Source organism: Solanum tuberosum, unplaced genomic scaffold, assembly GCF_000226075.1.
Source record: "Solanum tuberosum cultivar DM 1-3 516 R44 unplaced genomic scaffold, SolTub_3.0 scf00003, whole genome shotgun sequence".
In the NCBI taxonomy this organism is placed as follows: Eukaryota; Viridiplantae; Streptophyta; class Magnoliopsida; order Solanales; family Solanaceae; genus Solanum; species Solanum tuberosum.
The window spans coordinates 1,038,073-1,059,500 of NW_006238929.1; the positions used below are offsets into that span (position 1 = coordinate 1,038,073).

Here is a 21,428-nt window from a genome sequence, read left to right on the forward strand (position 1 = left end):
CCCCCGAAACCCCATCAATTTTTTTTAAGAAAAATATTTTTGAATTTTTGTCAAATCTCATGGTTGAATTTTGGAACGATCATCGGAATCTTGTCCTAGTTTGGGTGTTGGGGTCGGGTCCTAGATCAATTATCGTGGTTGATTTTCGAATCAGAAATTATTTTTCTAAAGAGTATTTTTTTAGTCTCAAGCCAAAAATAAAAGGTATTTTCTGAAAAATATTTTTTATTCAACAATCAAACATTAAAAAATTATTTTCTAGTAAATAATTTCTACTGACAACCAAACATGAGAAAATAAGTTAAAAATCCACTTATTTTTTAAGAAAACATTTTCCATGAAAAATATTTTCCATTCGTACCAAACACACCCTTAGTGTCAAAATAATATTATTAATATCTGGTCTAGTTATGGTCACATACAACAATTTTCTCATTAATCTTTGATAAGCATTAGCATATGCTAATAATGAATCACTTTGACTTCCTGTATCTTCATCAAATTTTGTGTTGGTCAATCTGACATTAGTCTCTAATGGAGTTGGTTAAGAAGGCTTTGCTCCACCCATTCCTATTGATTTTCTTAATTCATAAAAAAAATCGATTTTTTTTCGAACGCAACGAAATAATCTTACAACAAATATATTTTATACATTATAAATATGTTAAATTTAATATATAAATATATTTTATAACATTTTTTAAATATAAATATAACATAGGTCTCAGGCTTATGGTGGCTGAATGACTCTGAATCTTTGCCCTTTAATTAGCTTTAAATCAATTAGATTTAAAAATCAAAAGATATTATCATAAATCCTCTGCCAAACAATCTAATTGAAAGTCTTAAGTCAAACAATATAGCAACAAGGTTTTACGTTTTTAGCTATTTGTTGAAGAATTGAAGTGTTTCTTCAAGAACACACTAATGAAAGAAATGTTTTAACAGTGGTGTATTTTGAGGTGATACATTAAAAATAAAAATAAAAACGAAAATTAAGTTAACCGTACCGACACCAAATTATTGAAGAATTGAAGTGCTTTTTCAAGAACACACTTGTGAAAGAAATATTTTAACAATGATGTATTTTGAGGTGATACATTATAAATAAAAAGTAAAAACGAAACCGTACCAACACCAAAGAAACACTGATATAATTGAGACGGTCTAAAGAACCTAATTTTGATTATACTTATAAAATGCCTAAAAAATTAGGATGATATAATTTTTTAAAAATAACCGGCCGGACAATCCCATCAGCACCCCTAGAATAATTTTAAATTTTAGTATTTCTTATATTTTTGTTTAAGGACAAACTACACAAATCCCACTAGTTTAGGTCCTAATTACTAGGATTCACGTTAGTTTAGAATATTACTTCATATACCATATTTCGGTACTTGGATACATGTATCATGACTTGTCAGATATATGTATCTGATAGTTAAAAAAAGCGAGATACATGTTTTTATTATTTTTTAATTAATGTGTGTAACTGTTATCCTTATTTAAAGGAGTAATTGAGTATTAATTAAGAACTCTAACATATTTTGGCCTTTGAATGCATGTATTCGAAGGTTAAAAATCGAGATACGTGTATTCAACGAGTAAAAAAGATCGAGATACATGTTTTATTAATTTTGAAATAGATGTGTATTACTATTTTTCTTAATCAAAGGAGTAATTGAGTATTAATTAATAACTCTAACAATTTTGGCCTTTAAATACATGTATCCGAGAGTTAAAAAATCGAGCTACGTGTATCTGACGAGTAAAAAAGATCAAGATACATGTTTTATTAATTTTGAAATAGATGTGTATTACTATTTTCCTTAATTAAAGGAGTAATTGAGTATTAATTAAGAACTCTAATAGATTTTGGCCTTTGAATACATGTATTCGAGGGTTAAAAAATCGAGATACGTGTATCTGACGGATAAAAAAGATCAAGATACATGTTTTATTAATTTTCTGGGTTTGTATCCTTAAGAAGATGTGTTAGATACAACATCTTGCACTAGATGTGTAACTGGGTTTAGTGATGTATTTGTTTTGGTAAGTAGTGCTTTGCATAGTTCTTTCATTTATATTGGGTCGTTTCCGTGCTTAGATCTATTCTCAGCTTGAATGTTAGCAGATGGAGATTCAACCCCGCAATGAAAAAATCTTGAGAGAAAACAAAACTATAAAGTTCATATCTCATAAACATATTGTATATTAATGTTAATGTGTTGTACATTTACTGAGAATCATTCAATTTTGGAAATGGTCACCAATGACAAAATAAATAGCAACAAGATCATACTATGTAGGACCTACTTCATAAAAAAATTTAAAATTGAAATTTAAAATGATATGAACTCTATCATTGATATATGAAAAGGGAGAACTTTATTCTAGATACATGAGAATACTGATACAAAGTTACAAATTTCTACCTATAATTTTGAATGCCAATATTCAATTTTGATAATTTGCTATTAAAACGTAATTTGAGAGAAAGAAAGAAGAAAAAGATGGTGGAAGCAGTGGAGGACGTGAGGGTGGGGATGATAGACACTGATGAATAATGGGAATTTTATTTGGAAGAGAGAAATGGTTGATGAGAGAGAAATTTTTTATGTTAATTCACCATTAATTTAGGTGTTTAAATATAAAGATAATTAATCAATCCTATTTTTGAGGGATTTGTATATCTTATTGTATCTTTTAAAATATATGGTATAAAATATTAAAAGTGGTAATATAAGTAATTGTTTGAAACTAGAGGTAAAATTAGTATATATGATTGTGATGTATGTCTAATTTAGTAGTTTTTCCTTTGTTTAAACCCACAAACTGGCCCACATCAATTCAGAAAAAAACTATCTCAACCCACCCCACCCAACACCACCACGTTGTCATCCCTATTTTCAAGGAAGTCGTCAAGGGCCATTTTTTAAATACAATAATTTATCATTACACATCTTATTTTATCATAATTTCTAAAATTTCCTACCATTTAAAAATTTTCAAAAATACCCTCTCGGCTACATCACTTTCCTCTCGTTGATACATCCCTATCCCTCTCGGATACATACATATCCCCCTCTCAATACATCCCTCCCTATGTATCCGGATCCTATCCCCTCGGATACATCCCTCCCCTATGTATCCAAATGTCTTATTCCTTCTCTGATGCATCCCTCCCCTCTTTGCTCGCCTATGTATCGAAAGTCCAGTGATATATCCAAAATCCATAAATTTTAAGGGACTTTTGTAATTTGAAAAAGAGTAGGGAAATAATGTAATTAACTCTTAACACTATGAGATTTATGTAAATTATACTAGAAATACACACTCCGCTTGTCAAAAAGAATCAAAATATAGGGTATACCCTTGTACATGGCAAAATGTAGGAAGAACAAGTAGAAACTCCATTACTTATTACCTTTGAATTTGTTGAAAAAAGTCTACATATATTATTGAGAATGAAGCTCAATCTATACTGTGCCACACAGTAACCAGTTGATCTTTATCACTGGCCAAAAACCCACGTCATTAGCAGACTTTAGGAGATTCATTTCACATTGTGTTCATTTAATAAGAAATCTTTCTACTAATACTTCACCTGTTCACCAAGAGAAGAGGGGAACATTTTACTCAGAACCAATATAAATCAATGGTCCTACCTACTTGACTCAGCAATTGCTCAAATAGCTCATTATGTACCTGGTAAATGCATATACTGGGTTTTGTCTAAGCTCGTCACAAACTTAACTGCCTACTGAACCACGATGTATGCTAGCCAGTAGGAACTTATGAGTGAATACATGTTTATGGGATTTTGTAAATTACTACAGCAAGGAAGAAGGAAAGAAATGAAAAGACAAAATCCTGCTTGTTAAATTTTAATACAAGAAAAGGCTGAACTCAACAAGTCTTTTGAGGACGGGAGGAACATAAAGGTCACAAAATTCAACTGAACTCAATCTAATATTCCACAAAACCTATGCCATTGTCAAGTAATTACCACAGCATTGAGATCAAACAGCTTGTATTATCTAACAGAAACAGTGCTGAACCGCTCATCGGCTGGACCTTGCCCAAACTCATATATAAAACAATCTAGTGAGTACTGCAACCTGGAATCTGTTAACTAATTTTTTTGATGAAAAAAAGAGATTTCATTACAAGGCATCATGAAGATGCAAGGCAAAAATTTACGGAGGGGTCTGCTCCTGTACAAGAATTTACTGAATAACTAAAGAGCAGACATAGTCCAAAAAAAGATCAACAGTGGTTACAGGGGCCTGGTTGAACCAGCTATATAAGAAGACTAAACAGTTGGATTTAAGAATGTGGTTAGGAATTGAAATCCCATCAAAACATCTACGATTCCTTTCATTCCAGATGCACCAAAAGATAGCAGCAGGCACCATACACCATACGGAATCTGTTAACTACCTTATAGACAATATACCAAAAAACTTTAAAATGAGTTGAGCTAGTTGTCCACAAAGATATGACATTCATTCCTGAACTTAAATAACTCAACCTTCAATCATATTTATCCAAATAAAAGAAGAAGTGGATCTCCAATCATGATTGTAGTAGTAATTTAATACAGCAAACGAAGCTCCAGTGGTCTGAAAGTGAATTACTATCCAGTAGAGTTTATAACAGAATATGACATAAACTAGCATATGTTCTGCAATTATAACACAGCAATTATCAAACAATGCAAACAAGATTGGCAAGTTCACTAAGTCATCTATAAATATGTCCTCGTGTAGAGAGGAATTAAATAAAAGGGACCAAACCGCATATGATTGTCAATCTAAAATCCAATACTAAATTTATTTTGGGAGTAAGATATCACAAGGAGGAAACTGCACCCTTTCATCAGTAAATCAAGCTGCAGCTTGGAACTGCTTCAGTGTATCACAATTTGGTGTTTGTCGTTGATAACCCCAATGAAGTTGTTGTCGCTCAAGCCTGCAGTTGTGAGATAGAATTGAGAAATAATCATTGTCGATTTTTTCTTCAAGGGTGGAACGCATTGGGGTATTAACAGGATACTCCTGTTCAAATTTCCCAGACTTGACATAGTAGTTGACACCCCTTTGTGTAGCCAGGCGAAGATCATATGGATAAGACCTTGAAAATAAATAAACTGGGTCTGATGAAGGTAGAAAGTTGACCAACAAAATCAATATGACAGGCAGCAATTGAATCAAAGTCTTGAATAAGGACTTTGATCCCTGATTTCCTCCCATTCCCATTCCAGTGCCAAAGCTAAAATGAGTAGTTGTTGCCGGATTCATACCGCCAAAGAAGAAATTCCTAAATATCTCTTCAGCATCAACGTCATCACTAAATCGAAATCCAGTAGCATGATGATGTGTAGTAGGACGCCTCGTATAAACAGGCTCCTCAGAGCCAACAGAGTCATATGTTCTCCTTCTCTCCTCATCACTCAAACACTGAAACGCCTTAGACACCATCTTAAACGCCTCTTCCGCCCCCGGAGCCTTGTTCTTATCAGGATGAACTTTTAAAGACAGCTTCCTATAAGATTTCCTCACATCCTCAACACTAGATCTTTTCTCCAACCCTAAGATATCGTAATAATCCTTCTTCCTCTTGATCTCCCTAACAATTGTAACTTGCTCCTCGGTATACGAAGAAACTCTCCGACGAGTACAACTACTTTCGGACTCGGAGGGTATAGATGAGCTAGAGGGAGAGTTGGATACACTATTTTTCGATTGAAAAGCATCAGCTTGAGACAATAAATCATCAATTTCAAGCGATGGATCTAAACGACGAGCTTTGTTCAAGAATTTCAACGCCCGTTCTCGATTTCCAGATTCAATCGAAGTTTGCGCTATTTTTAAGCATTTCAAAGCCTCATCTTTGTTACCATCCATCTCCAAAATCACAAACAAAATATAAATATCAATTCATCAAGCAAATTGAATTAAAAAACGAAACAGTAGAGAAAAAAACGAACTTACTGTAAAATCGGAGAATCCCTCTCCCCAGATCGACAGAGGTTGTGATGTTCCTAACGGAGAAGAGAAGGGTCAATCGTTGCCTTAGAGTGGCGGTGATCGTGATGGATTCAACGCTGTGCCGCCGCAGTTGTGGGTTGCGTTAAAACATCTTATGAGAAATATCCTTTTTCTCAAGAAATTTGTATAGTTACATTAATTTTCCTACCCTAGTGCAATGTCAAAAAACTCTTCTTTCTTTTATTTAATTCCTATTTTATTTTCAACTTTCTCAAAAGAATATTTTTTAAAAAAGAATAATATTGTTATTAAATTAATAAAGTTAGAAGAAAAATATTTGTATTGACAAAGATTATTATTGAAATATATGTTGATCAATAGTAGTTGTAGATAGGCATGTTGTTACTGATAGTTAGTTAGCTAACTAAATTAATTAGTATTAATTTAGTAATTCCAGCTGTCATATTAGTTGTTACAAAGTAGTTAGTCGGTTAGAGAAAATGCTACTTTCGTTCATGTATAAATAATGCTCAGTTGAGCTGAATGAAGTAACAAAAATAATTCCACAAAATATCTTCTTCTTCAAGCTTTCTATTCTCTCTAATGGCTTCATGAATGTGTGCATTCGACTACACATATTATGACATGGTATCAGAGCCTTGAGCTCTAATTCACTTTTGCAAACTCGATCCTTTTTTCATATCTGAGAATTTGAAGCTGACATGGGAGACCTTGAAGAACACATCGATCACAAACACCCACTTTTCTTACAGCCATCAGACACTCCTAGTTCAATGCTTATTCCTATCCAGCTAACTGGAACTGAGAACTACAGCCTTTGGAGCAGATCGATGAGGATTGCTCTCTTTCGAAAAGGCAAATTGGGATTCGCCAATGGAACCTGCAACAGGGAGAATTTTCAGGATACTTTGGCTGATGCGTGGGAGAAATGTGATGCAATAGTGCATTCATGGATCATGAATTCTGTCTCGAAGCATTTGTTAAGTGGAATCGTATACCGATCAAGTGCCAGTGCTGTTTGGGAGGATCTGAAGGAACGATTCAACAAAATCAATCGAGTAAGAGTTTTCCAATTGCATCGAGAAATCACCAATCATACACAAGGTACGAGCTTTGTTTCTACTTATTACTCAAAACTCAAAGAGCTCTGGGATGAATACAACACTATAATCAACTCCTAAATGTGACTGCCCAAAATCCAAAGAATATGATGATCATCTACAAGAGCAGAGGTTACTTCAAATTTTTAATGGTTTGAATAACTCTTATGATCAAACTCGAAGGCATATTCTTATGAAATCTATAGCTCCCACTGTAAGCCAAGCATGCATATGCTATGATTTTCGAGGATGAAAGTGAAAGGACAATCAGTTGTCATCAGGTCGCAACTGGTCAGGATAGACTTCATGATCCTACTATACTACAAGTTGGTAGAGATCTAGGGTACAGAGGAAAGAGGCCTATTCTGAGATGTGAACATTGTCATGTGAGAGGTCATACAAATGAGCAATGCTGGAAGATAATTGGTTATCCTGATGATTTCAAACCTAGAGGCCGATACAACTCTGGAGGAGGAAGTGGAAATCAAAATGCTAACAACCAGTCACATCCTCAGAATCAACTTTTTGTCAATGGTAAATATAACACTCAACCTTTTGCACATGTGAATAATGCATATGGTGTAGGCACACTTGCTGGAACAAGCATCCAGGATAGTCACTTCACTGGAGGAAAGGCCTCAGGAGATGCAAAGGGCAAATACTTCACTGAAACACAGTTTCAACAAATCCTGCATATGTTGAGCAAAGATGCTGCAGATGGCCAACAGGCAACAAATTCATCAGGTACTATCACATGTTTTCATTCATACATTCCACATAGTGAATGGATAGTTGACTCTGGGGCAACTCACCACATTACAGCTAGTTTAGAAAACCTGTTGAAATCTGAGGAAGTAGGAAACTCCAACAATGACAAAATATACTTGCCTACAGGTAGTAAGGCTGATATCACACACATAGGAGAGACAAATGTGTTTGATGAGTCAGTTATAAGGAATGATCTATTTGTACCTGACTTTAGATTCAACCTATTGTCAGTCTTTAGGTTTACCAAGGAACTATCACGTTCTGTTTCCTTCTTTCCTGATTTTGTGTATTTCAGGATCTATTCAGTGGCAAGGTGAGGGGGATTGGTAAGGAGAGATGTGGCTTGTACATCTTCAGATCAGGAGGTGAGAGACACATGAAACAAATAAACAAGTACTCTACAGGAATAAATATGACAGCAACAGTGGATACTACTTCTGGAAACTATCATCTATGGCATATGAGACTTGGACATCCATCTTTGTCAGTCATGAAATGGATAGATATAGCAGTAGTAAAAGGCAAATGTAATAGTCTAGTACATGAAAAATGTTCAATATGTCCAACGGCTAAACAATCTAGATTGAAGTTCTCATGACTCATGTAGTGAATTTCCATTCCAACTTGTACATTTAGACCTTTGGGGACCTTATAAAACTGCTACTCTTAATAAGAAATCTTATTTCCTTACTATTGTTGATGATCATAGCAGATTTACTTGTGTATTCTTGTTGCAATTCAAGTCAGATGTCATAGTAGTATTACAAGATTTTTTGTCTATGATAAAAACTCAATTTGATGCTGCTATCAAAGTCATAAGGTCAGATAATTGCACTGAATTTTTTAATTCCAAATGTAATGAGTTGTTGAACCAACATGGGATTGTGCACCAAAGTAGTTGTGTACATACACCACAACAAAATGGCAGGGTTGAAAGAAAACACAGACACATCCTGGACATAGCTAGAGCTTTGAGGTTCCAAGCTGTCATTCCCATCAGGGGTCTATGTGAGAAGGCTGCAGTGTATCTCATAAATAGACTTCCATCCACTGTGTTGCAAGGCCATACTCCCTATGAAGTTCTGTACAAGATGAAGAATCACATTGATCATCTAAGAGTATTTGGTTGCCTCTGCTATGCTACAAACTTAGTCAAGCATGACAAGTTTGCAGAAAGAGAAAGGGAGGTCGTTTTTATGGGATACTCTGAGACACAAAAAGGATATTTACTGTTGGACCTCAATACTAATTTTTTCTTTGTTAGCAGGGATGTTCAATTCAGAGAAACCACATTTCCTTTGAGGAACAAAATATCTACAGTTACACAGGAGAATCACATGCTGGTTGAACATGAGTTGGTGCAATTTTCTCCTCTAACAACTATTCCCAATGATCATGTAAGTGTAGAACCTGCAGAGCCTATTGAGTCTGGTGGAGCTGTAATCCCAGAAACTCAAGATGTTGCTATACATGGCATAGCTAGTCAAGAACTTGTGGCTAATTACACATAAGATATTGATGTTGTGACAGTTGATCATGTGTTTGTGGTTGATGATACACATGACAATGCTATGATTGAAGCTCAAGCTTAGGTGACTGCTGATGCTCATCCTGTTGAGCAACCAACTGCACCATACATCAGAAAATCCCATAGACTTATGAAGGAGCCCATATGGATGAAAGACTATGTTGTCTGGAAAAAGGGAAGCATCAGTTTGTACCCTATGGGAAATTATATCTCTTATGAGAAAACATCCCCTAAATACCAGTGCTACTTAACCAAAGTCTCTAAATTAGTAGAACCAGAGAGATTTCAAGAGGCTGCAAAGGACCCAAGGATCTAAGTGGATTTACAAAATCAAATATAAAGCAAGTGGTGATGTGGAAAGATTTAAGGCAAGGCTGGTGGCAAAAGGTTACAGTCAAAGAGAAGGCTTAGATTACCATGACACTTTCTTCCCTGTAGCAAAAATGGTAACAGTGAGATCTGTTATAGACTTAGCTGCTTCTAGAGGTTGGAATATGTTTTAGATGGATACACATAATGCCTTCCTTCAAGGTGATCTTGAAGAAGAGGTATACATGGAGATTCCAGAAGGATTTAGAAGGCAGGGGAGATAAGAGTGTGTAAACTACTGAAGTCATTGTATGGCTTGAAATAAGCCTCAAGATAGTGGAATATTAAACTAACAGAAGCACTGGTGCATGCAGGTTTTTCACAAAGCAATCATGATTATTCCTTATTCACTATGAAGGAACAAACTGATATTGTCATTGTGCTTGTATATGTTGATGACTTACTGATCATTGGTAGTAATATCACTCTGATTGAGAAGGCAAAACAGATTCTAAATCACAAGTTCAAGATGAAGGACTTAGGAGAGCTGAAATATTTCCTTGGAATTGAAATCATGAGGTCTATAAAAGGTGTACTATTGAATCAAAGGAAGTATGTGTTGGAACTCATTTCTGAAATGGGACTGAGTGGATCAAAGCCAACAATTACTCCTTTAGAAGTCAATCAAAAACTCACAACAAGGGAGTTTGATGAGGCAACCAATAGCACAAGAGATGAACTACTGTCTGATGCCAATGTATATCAAAGGCTGATTGGAAAGTTACTTTATGTGATTATAACAAGACCTGATATTTGTTTCTCAGTTCAGACCTTAAGTCAATTTATGCAGATGCCAAAGAGATCACACTGGGAGGCTGCATTGAGGACAGTAAAGTATCTGAAGAATTCACCAGGACAGGGCATACTATTACAATCTGGAGTCACTCAACAACTCACTTGTTGGTGTGATTCTGATTGGGCTTCTTGCCCAAACACCAGAAGGCCTGTTACTGGTTTTGCTGTCAAATTTGGAAACTCATTGATCTCCTGGAAATCTAAGAAACAACAAACAGTAACTAGAAGCTCAGCAGAAGTTGAGTATAGAAGTCTAGTTGCAGCTGTGGCAGAACTGACTTGGCTGAAGGGGTTGTTTCAAAAATTGAGTGTGCAGATTAATACAACATCACTATTTTTAGTGACAGCAAATCAGCAATTTGAATTGCTGAGAACCCTATCTTCCATGAGAGGACGAAGCACATTGAGATTGACTGTCATTTTATTAGGGACAAGATCAAAGAAGTCCCAGTCAAGGTTGTCTATGTGAATACTAAGGAACATCAGGCTGACTTACTAACTAAGAGTCTCACTAGCATTCAACACACACACTTGCTTGGCAAGCTTGGAGTGTATAACATTCTTGACCCTCTAGCTTGAGGGGGAGTATTGAAATATATGTTGATCAATGGTAGTTGTAGATAGGCATGCTGTATAAAGTGAGTTGTTACTAATAGTTAGTTAGCCAACTAAATTAGTTAGTATTAATTTAGTAATTCCAGTTGTCATATTAGTTGTTACAAAGTAGTTAGTTGGTTAGAGAAAATGCTACTTTCGTTCATGTATAAATAATGCTCAGTTGAGCTGAATGAAGTAACAGAAATCATTCCACAAAATATCTTCTTCTTCAAGCTTTCTATTCTCTCTAATGGCTTCATGAATGTGTGCATTCGACTACACAGATTATGACAATTATAGAGAAGAGAGATATCATTACTATTTTTGAGGCATCAGAAAACGCTCAAAAATGTTATCGAACTTTGAGAAAAAAATTCATCTATCTCATTCGTTTAAAGTTGGATTTATCTATACCTCTTGCAAGAAGACAAAGTATTCATTCATGTCATTATTTATTAACGAAAAATATAACTGATTTTGATATACCAATTTTTACAGGTAATCAATTATGATATGATCACTCCATTAATTAAACGACTGAATGTGAAACTCATCCAAATTTAAAAAAAAAACATCCAAATTAAAATCCACATCCCCTTTTAACTCAAAATTAGTCAGCCCTTTTGGGAAAATTGTATGAAATAGCAAACTATTAATTCAAATAAAATGCTATAGACATAGTTTATTTTAATTGTAATTCGTAGCAAACATCCCATTTTTTTGCCATATGATTCGGTATACAATTAACCATTTTCGGTATACAATTAGTCATTTTATACATTTCGGTATAAAAATGCATTTGTGTTTGTATAAAGCGAGAGAAAAAGTGTATATACAAATATAAATACATATATTTTTGTTCTATACACTTACAATTATACAAATACAGATCTTATTATACAAATTACAATGTATAAATGAATTTATACAAAATTGAACAATTTGTATAAAATTGGATGTTTCTAGCGAATTATACAAATCAAAAAGCTCCATAGCAAACATAAAATTTGCTATGGAGCGCAATTATGCAAATTATAGTTATAACATACAAACATGATTTTTAAATTGCTATATGTGAAAGTTGCTCTTTATCTTTTTCACTACTCCATCAAGGAGCTTCTAGCTTCGTTGGACCCGAGAGCAACTAGTGATTCAATACAACCCTTTCCTCTCTTCATCTCTCTAGCTCTCATTTTTTTAAAAATTTTGTTTTTTTTTATTATCGTTGTGATACTCCCCCCCTCCCCCATTTCAATTTAATTAATAGCCATTCAAAATAGAAGTGTGTAAGTTTGTAGGTGAAACATTAATTAATGAGTATTAAAGAAGGATTTATGACTATGAACTAAGGTATTCAGACAATGTTTTTTTTTGCATATTATAGAACAAAATGAGTTGATTGACTTTGATACACTTTGTTATTTAATTTTTGATATAATGACCATAATTATAAGATTCTAAAATTTTTATGCTTGAAGTTTATTCAATAAAAACATGTGTATTTTTATCTTTTGCTTACATTTTCAGTTCTGTAAATTGGATTGATTAGGATTACAATATTTGTAGGGTTCATCGGAAGGTATGGTGGCGATGAATAAAAAGAGTTGAAAGCTCAATGATTTTAATATTAGAAAGCCTCTTAGAAGAGGAAAATTTAGTTATGTATATTTAGCCCGGAAGAAAAGGAGAAGAGAATAAGATCTTGAGATATGAAGAGGGAAAAAGTTATGGTGTATCTTTCGCTTCTCCAATTCACCGGAGTTAGTAGTAAAGAAGACAAAATAGTTGACTGGTTTTGTGTTAAAAGAGGATGTGGGTTGTGTGGGTTTAATTCAGGATGTGGGTTCTACATTAGACTAGATATACTTAAAAACTGTTAAATGAGTGATTTCCTCCTTAAATTAATCATTTTATTTACATTCCTTAATTAAACATGTATCTTGCTTTGTCAATTTCTTGAATACATGTATCTGTCTAGTTAAGATATGTCACGCCCCGAAGCTACTCCCTAAACGTAACACGAGACCTAGGATCACGAGTGACCCCAAGCTAACCCTGAGTCTAGAATATATCAAGCATAATGAGAATAACTAAGTAAAACATGTATTATGCGGAAGCTAAAATAACGGATATCTGAAAGTGGGGAAAAACCCAACTAGTCTGAATATAAAATAAAATAAGAGTTTAATACTAATTGAAACAACACTTGACAACTCGAGCTGAATCTACTACTATGTCTGAAAAGCCTCTAACTGAGTCGAGTTGCTAGGACATACCCCAACTAACTCTAACAAAACTGGAAATAAATAAAGACTAAAATAGAAAACATGTCTATTGTCCTCGAAGTATGAGGACTCACCACTGAAGCTGCTGGAGTCGAATCGAGAATTGATCTAAAGGTGATCTGGATGCTAAGTGACCGAACCTACATCATGAAATGATGTAGCGCAAAGTATGCGTCAGTACTTGGAATGTACTAAGCATGCAAGATATAGATATGCTAAGCTGAACAAAGTATATAAGTTGAACAATGCATAACTAAGCAATGATATAATCTGAACAAAGATACAAATATTTACTAAAGTATAACTGAAAGATAAACTAGATGCAATGACGAAGTACTAATCATCCAGATAACATACTGAACTGTATACTAAAGTAAGTGTTGACAACCTGGTCAATGCTATAAGAGTCTGACTACTATTAATCGACATAAAACATGTGAGCTAAACGTGAAGTCCGATGTATACGCCCCATCGAGAGGACCCAATATATCTTGCCATGGGTATAAAGGCATGACTGTGGTGCGATCACTAAAATTGATGCCCAACAGAGAAAGCTTCTGAACCTACGTTGGCACGTAATTCTAGGACTTTAAGGGTACGCTAAACCCTAGTCCAACTCGGTGCTAAGTCTACTCCCAACTGAATATTCATGAAGCTAAAATGCACTAAATATTGAATAGCTCAAAATTGACATGCTAACTAAGAATGCAACATTTATATACTGAGAATATAACATTTGAAATCTCAAGCATGAATTTCTGTCTAGTTTGCCTAGCAAGTATAATTCATGAACTAGGATAAATTTACACAAGCTAGGGTTCTGAGTGCTATGCATGGAATTATACTAAATTATCAAGAAACAAGTTATTTAGATCAAAGGAACCATAATCACAATAAAACTTGAAAATCTAGAAACCCTAGGTCTGAGCAATTTATGAGAATATGAAGAACTAACTGAATTCTAGGGATCTAATGGGTGAAAGGAACTCACTAGTGAAATCCTACATACCTGGTGACAAAATCTACGGAGAAGTCCTTTGGATTCCGGGGATGAACTTCGAAGAACATCTCTGCTTGTTCTTGGAAGAAACTGATGACTTTTCCTCTTCTTTTTGCTCTAAGTTGCGTGATTTTTGAAGAATGAGGGTTCTGGGTATGTATGACTAGGTTATTAGGCTTATACTGAGTAAAACGACGTAGTTTAAGCATCAAACGACGTAGTTTAAGTGCCCAATGCATATGGGAAAATACAAAAACAACCCTGACTTAAAGTTGACGAAGTGCACTCATAAGGGAACTGATGGGCCAGCGTTTGAATCACTTCCCATCAATTGGGTCGTGGTTGTGGCCCTTCCCAATAGGGCTCTACTAAAATGAGCATAACTTTTTACTGCGAGCTTGGATTTTAGCAAAATCGATGGCGTTGGAAAGAGGACTCAATTATCTTTAATTTGATAGGTCATGGGCCACCTAATTCATTCTGTGTTAAAAGATATGACTATTTGAAGTTGACCCAAAAGACATTTCTTTCCAAATAACTGTCGACCCTCACCAACAGACAGACCTACGGTCCATAAGTCTAACCACAGACCGTACTGGTCGGCTGTGGGTGGGATTAAAGAACGCTAAATCTTGGACCCCAATGACGGGACCCCACCTACGGATCGTGGACCATGGTTGTAGGTCTCATCTCCCCGGGACCTAAGGTGTTACGTTATCTCCCCTTTGGGAACATTCATACTTAAATGAAGACTAAACAAGCTGAATATGGAGGGAAAGAGTTGCAATCCCTACCACTAAGTACTAGAAACTCATATCTAACTGAGCTGAGTTCCATGAACATGAAAATATGCTGAAATGTTAGGATAATTGAGGGAACTGATATTGAGTTTGAGTTACATAATAGTAGACTGAGAGATTGGAGAGGAACTATTACCTCAAGCTGAAACTGAATCGGAAGGGAAGAGGTGAGGGTACTTGGCTCTCATGGTTGTTTCTGCTTCCCTAGTAGCTCCATCTGATGACTGACTCCTCCACGAAACCTTTACTAAAATGACTTTATTATTTCTCAACATGCGAACTTGAGAGTCAAGAATTTCAACTGGAACCTCTTCATAAGTGTGGCAATCTTTCATAACCGCACTCTTTAAAGGTATTATCGATTCCGGATCACCCACACACTTCCTCAACAAGGAAATGTGGAAGATTGGATGAACCGATGCTAGTTCTACTGGCAACTCTAACTTATAAGCCACATTACTAACCCTTTTTAGGATTTTGTAAGGACCTACATATATGGGACTGAGCTTTCCTTTCTTGCAAAATCTCATCACCCCCTTCATGGGTGACACCTTCATGAAAACTCGATCATCGATTTCAAACCCTAAGTCCCTTCTCCTCACATCTGCATGAGACTTCTAATTAACGACTCCGAGCTGTCTTTAGTCTATCTCTGATGAGCTGAAATTTTTCCATAGCCTCATGAAGCGAATCTAGTCCAATCAAGGCTGATTCACCTACTTTAAACCAACCAACCAGAGACCTGCATCTACACCCATATAGTGCCTCATACGGGGCCATCTGGATACTGGAATGAAAGCTATTATTATAGGCGAACTCTATGAGAGGTAGACGATCATCTCAATTATCCTTGAAATGGATCATGCAAGCTCTCAACATGTCCTCTAAGGTCTGAATGGTACGCTCTGCTTGACCATCCATTTGAGGATGAAATGATGTACTGAGATTGACTTGAGTACCAAGACCTTTCTGAAATGATTTCCAGAAATGAGTTGTAAACTGAAGACCTCTATCTGAGATGATAAACAAGGGAAACCCATTCAACCTGACTATCTCATTGATGTAGAGTTCGGCATAGTCCTCTGCTGAATCTGTAGTCTTGATAGCCAAAAAGTGAGCTGACTTATGACTCTATCCACTATCACCCAAATGGAGTCATGTTGTTTGCGAGTACGAGGTCAACCCGTAATGAAGTCCATGTTTATCACTTCCCACTTCCACGTGGGAATGTTCATCTCTTGAGTCACACCTCCTGGTTTCTGATGTTCTACTTTAACCTACTACAGTTAGGAAACTTAGCCATAAAATCTGCGAAGTCCGTCTTCATACCGTTCCACTAATAGACTTCCCGTAGATCACGATACATCTTAGTGGCACCCGAATTAATAGAATACCTAGAATTATGGACTTCTGTAAGGATCTGCTACCTCAACTCACTCACATTTGGAACACATAACCGACTCTGGTAACGAAGTATACCATCTCCCCCTTGGGAGAAAACCTCTACTCTCTGATGATGAACTGTACCTTTCAACTGAAGTAATATAGGATCGCTATCCTATTTTTTCGTAATCTCCGCTGCCAATGAAGGTTCTGACCCATTTTGAACTATCACACCACCATCTGACATGTACATAAGGAAAACTCCTAAGCGAGCAAGCCGGTGAACATCTTTATCTATTTCTTTCTCTCTTCCTCAACACGTGCTACACTACCCATGAATAGTCTGCTGAGGGCATCAACTACTACATTGGTCTTCCCAGATAGTAGAGCATATTCATGCCATAGTCTTTAAGCAATTGAAGCCATCTCCTCTGACGAAGATTCAATTCTTTCTGGGTGAACACATACTGGAGGCTCTTATGATCTGTGAACACATCAACAACAACACTATACAAGTAATGTCTCCAAATTTTTAGGGCAAACACTACGGCTGCAAGCTCGAGGTCATAAGTCGGGTTGTTCTTTTCATGGACCTTAAGTTATCTATAAGCATAAGCTATAACCTTACCTTGTTGCATCAACACACAACCTAGGCCAACCTTGGATGCATCACAATAAACCACATTACTGTCGTAACCATCTAGCAGAGTCAAGACAAGAGTTGTAGTCAACCTAGACTTCAGTTCTGAGAAGCTTTTCTCACACTCATCTGACCACTGAAACTTGAACTTTTTCTAAGTCAACTTGGTCAATGGGGAAGCTATGGATGAAAATCCTTTAACAAACCTCCTGTAATAACCGACCAAACCCAAGAAACTTCTGATATCAGTCAGAGATGTGGGTTTGGGCCAGTGTTTTACTGCCTCAATTTTCTGAGAATCTACTCAGACCCCTTTGTTGGATACCACATGACCAAGGAAAGCTATCGACTGTAACCAGAATTCACATTTGCTGAACTTAGCGAATATGTAACACCCCTAAATACTAACCAAGAGTCGCATGTCGATTTACCGTTGCTTAATTACTAGAATATCTTTTAGTCTCATTTTGGGAACTTGAAATGTTGTGATAACTGCTAACTTGCTTAACATAAATTGTGATCCTAATTTAAGGTATTGTATTAGAGTATTTTCATAATATTCTAATTAGAATTACGTATAACTTTAAAAGGAGATGAGGGATATATATATTGGTGTATATGTATGTATTTTGGGCAGCACATAACTATTTGGGCAACCCTTTTTGGAGACAGTTGTACAAGTGAAAAACATCACTTGTGTGACTATATATATATTTTCACCTCCTTGAGTTAATTCATTTTTTTCCAAGTCTAAGAACCTTAGAGCCTTCTTTAATCAGTTGTTCTTCAAAATCACAAGAGAAAAACTTGGTTCTTTTGGCTGGAATTCGAGACACACACACTTCTTGTTGGTAAGTGACAAAATCCGTTTCTGAGTTGGGTAGTGTTTGGTATTTTATTTACGTATATCTCTCGCTCTAGAATTTAGTTTACACTGAATAAATATGATTTGGAAAGATAATTCGTAGACCTAAAATTCTTATGTTTATGTAAAACTCTTATTTAGCTGTTATGGATTGGAAATATGGGACGCAACATAGGACAAGTTCTGTCCAGAATTCGAAAGTAGAAATCCTGTATGGACAACTGTTAGTGTTTTGAATATATCTTTTTGTACAAAATATATTTTGCGGTGATTCGTGTTTGTTTGTAACCCTAAGAGATGTATCTACATCTTTCATGAAGGTTATAAAGTCTAGATTTGCCGTTTTCCTTTTCAAATCTAAGCTGCGACATGAGGTACTAGGCTGGCCAGAATCACTGATTTGGGAGCATAGTCGTGTTTGTAAAGGCTAATCTTACTTGTGATGATAACCCTATTTTTACATCAATATTATTGAGTTGCTGGGAATTAAATAAATTATTTAATTGTATTTTTAAGGTTGTATATACTCGTGAACAAGTTGAGGACCTTGATACATTGGTTGGTCTACGGTTTGAACTCTTGAAGTTGTGTTGGACTGTTTCTTTGCTAAAGCACTGAGGTTTGTGTATAAACTTGTACTTGCACTCTTTTAACTGCTGGAATATTTGAAAGTTGATCTTGGTACCTTGGTTATCTCTTGTCACTTTGCATTGTCGTGTTGGTATTCTTTAAGACGTTAAAGACGCTTGTGTAACTCGCCCACTTGTACGGATTGTTTGATCACTTGGCACTCTTGTTGGGACCTTGTCTTTCTTGTGGCTGTGACTTTGTCTACTATTGGCATGCCTCTTGATTCGGATCATTTGTCCATCTTGACTTTGGATTTTTAGTCCGTCTTAAGAATGGAAGTTGTCCATTTTTAAGTACGAACTAGAAAGCTGTTTTAATATGGTTCTTGGTTTTCTTGATTATTGGGTTTTGACCCTTGTTGATACTTGCTTGTGCTTGGTGTGAAGACATGATGTACATATTGGGCGAGCCTTATTATTGAATCTCTTGGAAATTTGTGCTATGAGTGTTCTTGACATTTGTAACTTTAAATATCGAACTTGATACTCTATATATATATTGTTTACTTGATTTATTTATTATGCTCGAGTATTTTTCCCATGACTTGATAAAGTTAACTTGGTGAATATAATGGCTCCGAACCTATAGTTTTGCACCACTAAACTATATGCTTAGCGATAGTTGTTTCTATCGTAGGGGAATGATCGAGTGGATGCATGAAGCTGGCCATTGGAGATGGAGATTTTGAGAGCCTTAAGGAAGATCACATTTGCATATAGACATCTATATTTTGTATAAACCTTAGGACTTGTACATGATCTATGTGTTGTATATTTACATGAAATTTTGAGGACTAATTTGATCATGTCACCATGGGTTGTAATATAAGTATGACTCTATGTTTTGTTCTCTTGGGGTGTGTAAGCCCAAGTCTTGTAATATATTAAATTTACCACTAATTTTGAATGATTGCGTGAAGCATGAACCACCTAGTTTGGGTACTCGGAAGTTGGTAATATTCTTTTTATATTTTTTTACTAGTGTGAGGGCAATATATATATGCAAAAAAAAATATCTTATGAGTTATTGTCTTATATTAGCTCAGAAGGGTCGCTACAAGTGTTGGTATCAAAGCCTAGGTTTGTGGTTCTAGGACTTTTACTGTGAATTACTTGTATACTTGTTCGCATTTGAAAAAAGGTTTTATTTGGATTATTGTTCACTTACATGGTTTAAAATATTTTTTAACGCATGTAGAGTGCACATGCATCATGTACATGTCCCTAATGCAATGTGATCTTTCTTTTTGAAGGAATTAAGTTATGGCCTCTTTTTCTGACCGATCTATTGAAGCTGCTCGTGAAGGTTCGGGTACCTCTGTTCCCCAACCTCTTGCACTAGAAGAGGTTGGAGAACCTTTCTTGAATCAATATGTTCCCCACACTAGTGGGTCTGAAGTGGGAAACCATCAGGGTGTAAGAGCTGGGTCACATCCTCACATGTGTCGTGGTACTCAAGCCATGAATCCTCCTTTTCAACAAATGGCTGAATTCTTCCACCACATGGCTGAAGCGATGCATGATCCCAGCGTGATTAACTTTGAGAAAATGAGAAAAATGGGTGGAGTGGAGTTTGAAGGCACCGTTGATCCAACAGATGTTGAACAATGGCTGGAGTGCATGGAGAGGGTATTTGAGCAGTTAGAGTGTTCAGATGTTGCCAAATTTAAATATGCTATTTCATTATTACAAAATGATGCTTACGATTGGTGGGTAAGTGTTCCAAATGCCAAGGTAAAACCTCTTGTTCTTACTTGGGATGATTTTCTTAGGGAATTTCGTATGAAGTATGTCCCACCTGCTTATTGTGATGCTAAGAGAAATGAGTTTTTGAATTTAAGGCAACGAGGTATGTCTATTGCTGAGTACCAACAAAAGTTTCTAAGATTTTCTCGTTATGTTGGAGGTATTATTAAAGAAGAAAAAGACAAGTGCAGGAAATTTGAAGCTGGTTTAAATGATTCCATTAGAAAGAATGTGGCGATCCTGCAACATGAGAACTTTTGTAAGCTAGTGTCTGCTAGTTTTACTTGGGAGTGACTTGATAAAGAAGAAGCTAGTAGAAATGAAAAAAAAAATTGGAAGCTTAGACCAGATTTTGGGGGTTCATAAAAAAGGGGAAGGTTTGATAACTCTAAGGCTAGTAGTGATAACAGGCCACCGCAGCAAAAGCAAAACATATCAGATTTTTCTACAGCTATCACTCCAACTTATGGCCAAGGCAAGCCTCGTGTTCCCACTTGTCCGCAATATGGAAAGAATCATTATGGTACTTGCAGGAGAGCTTCTAGTGCATGTTTCAATTGTGGGAGCTTTGATCATAAAGTGAAGGAATGTCCTAATTCTAATAATGCTTTTTCCTTAAAAACTGAAGGCTCAATTCATAAGCCTTCAATTAATCCTCCTCAAACTAATAGAGGTGTAAGACCTAAAAACACTCAAGCAGCAGGTATAAGTGGAGCTAATCAAGCTAGTGGACAAAGGACTATTGCACGCGCTTATGCTATGAGGCAGAGGGATGAGCAGGATGGACAAGACGTGGTTGTCGGTAAAATTCACTTATTTGTCTTATGTGTGTTTACACTGTTTGATCCTGGTTCTACGCATTCCTATATTTGTTCATGACTTGTTCTTCCTGAAAATGTGAAATCT

At 35.8% G+C, this 21,428-nt stretch overlaps 1 protein-coding gene across 1 annotated transcript; it reads right to left on the reverse strand.

Moving 5' to 3' along the window:
• Positions 1–4,523: 4,523 nt before the first annotated feature.
• On the reverse strand, positions 4,524–6,220 carry LOC102596925 (chaperone protein dnaJ 49-like). Its single transcript, XM_006338108.2, has 2 exons — positions 6,000–6,220; positions 4,524–5,912 (listed from the first exon to the last, which is right to left on the reverse strand). Exon 2 carries the CDS (start codon positions 5,910–5,912, stop codon positions 4,893–4,895), a length of 1,020 nt encoding a protein of 339 aa, XP_006338170.1. The 5' UTR covers positions 6,000–6,220; the 3' UTR covers positions 4,524–4,892.
• Between the last annotated feature and the right edge of the window lie 15,208 nt (positions 6,221–21,428).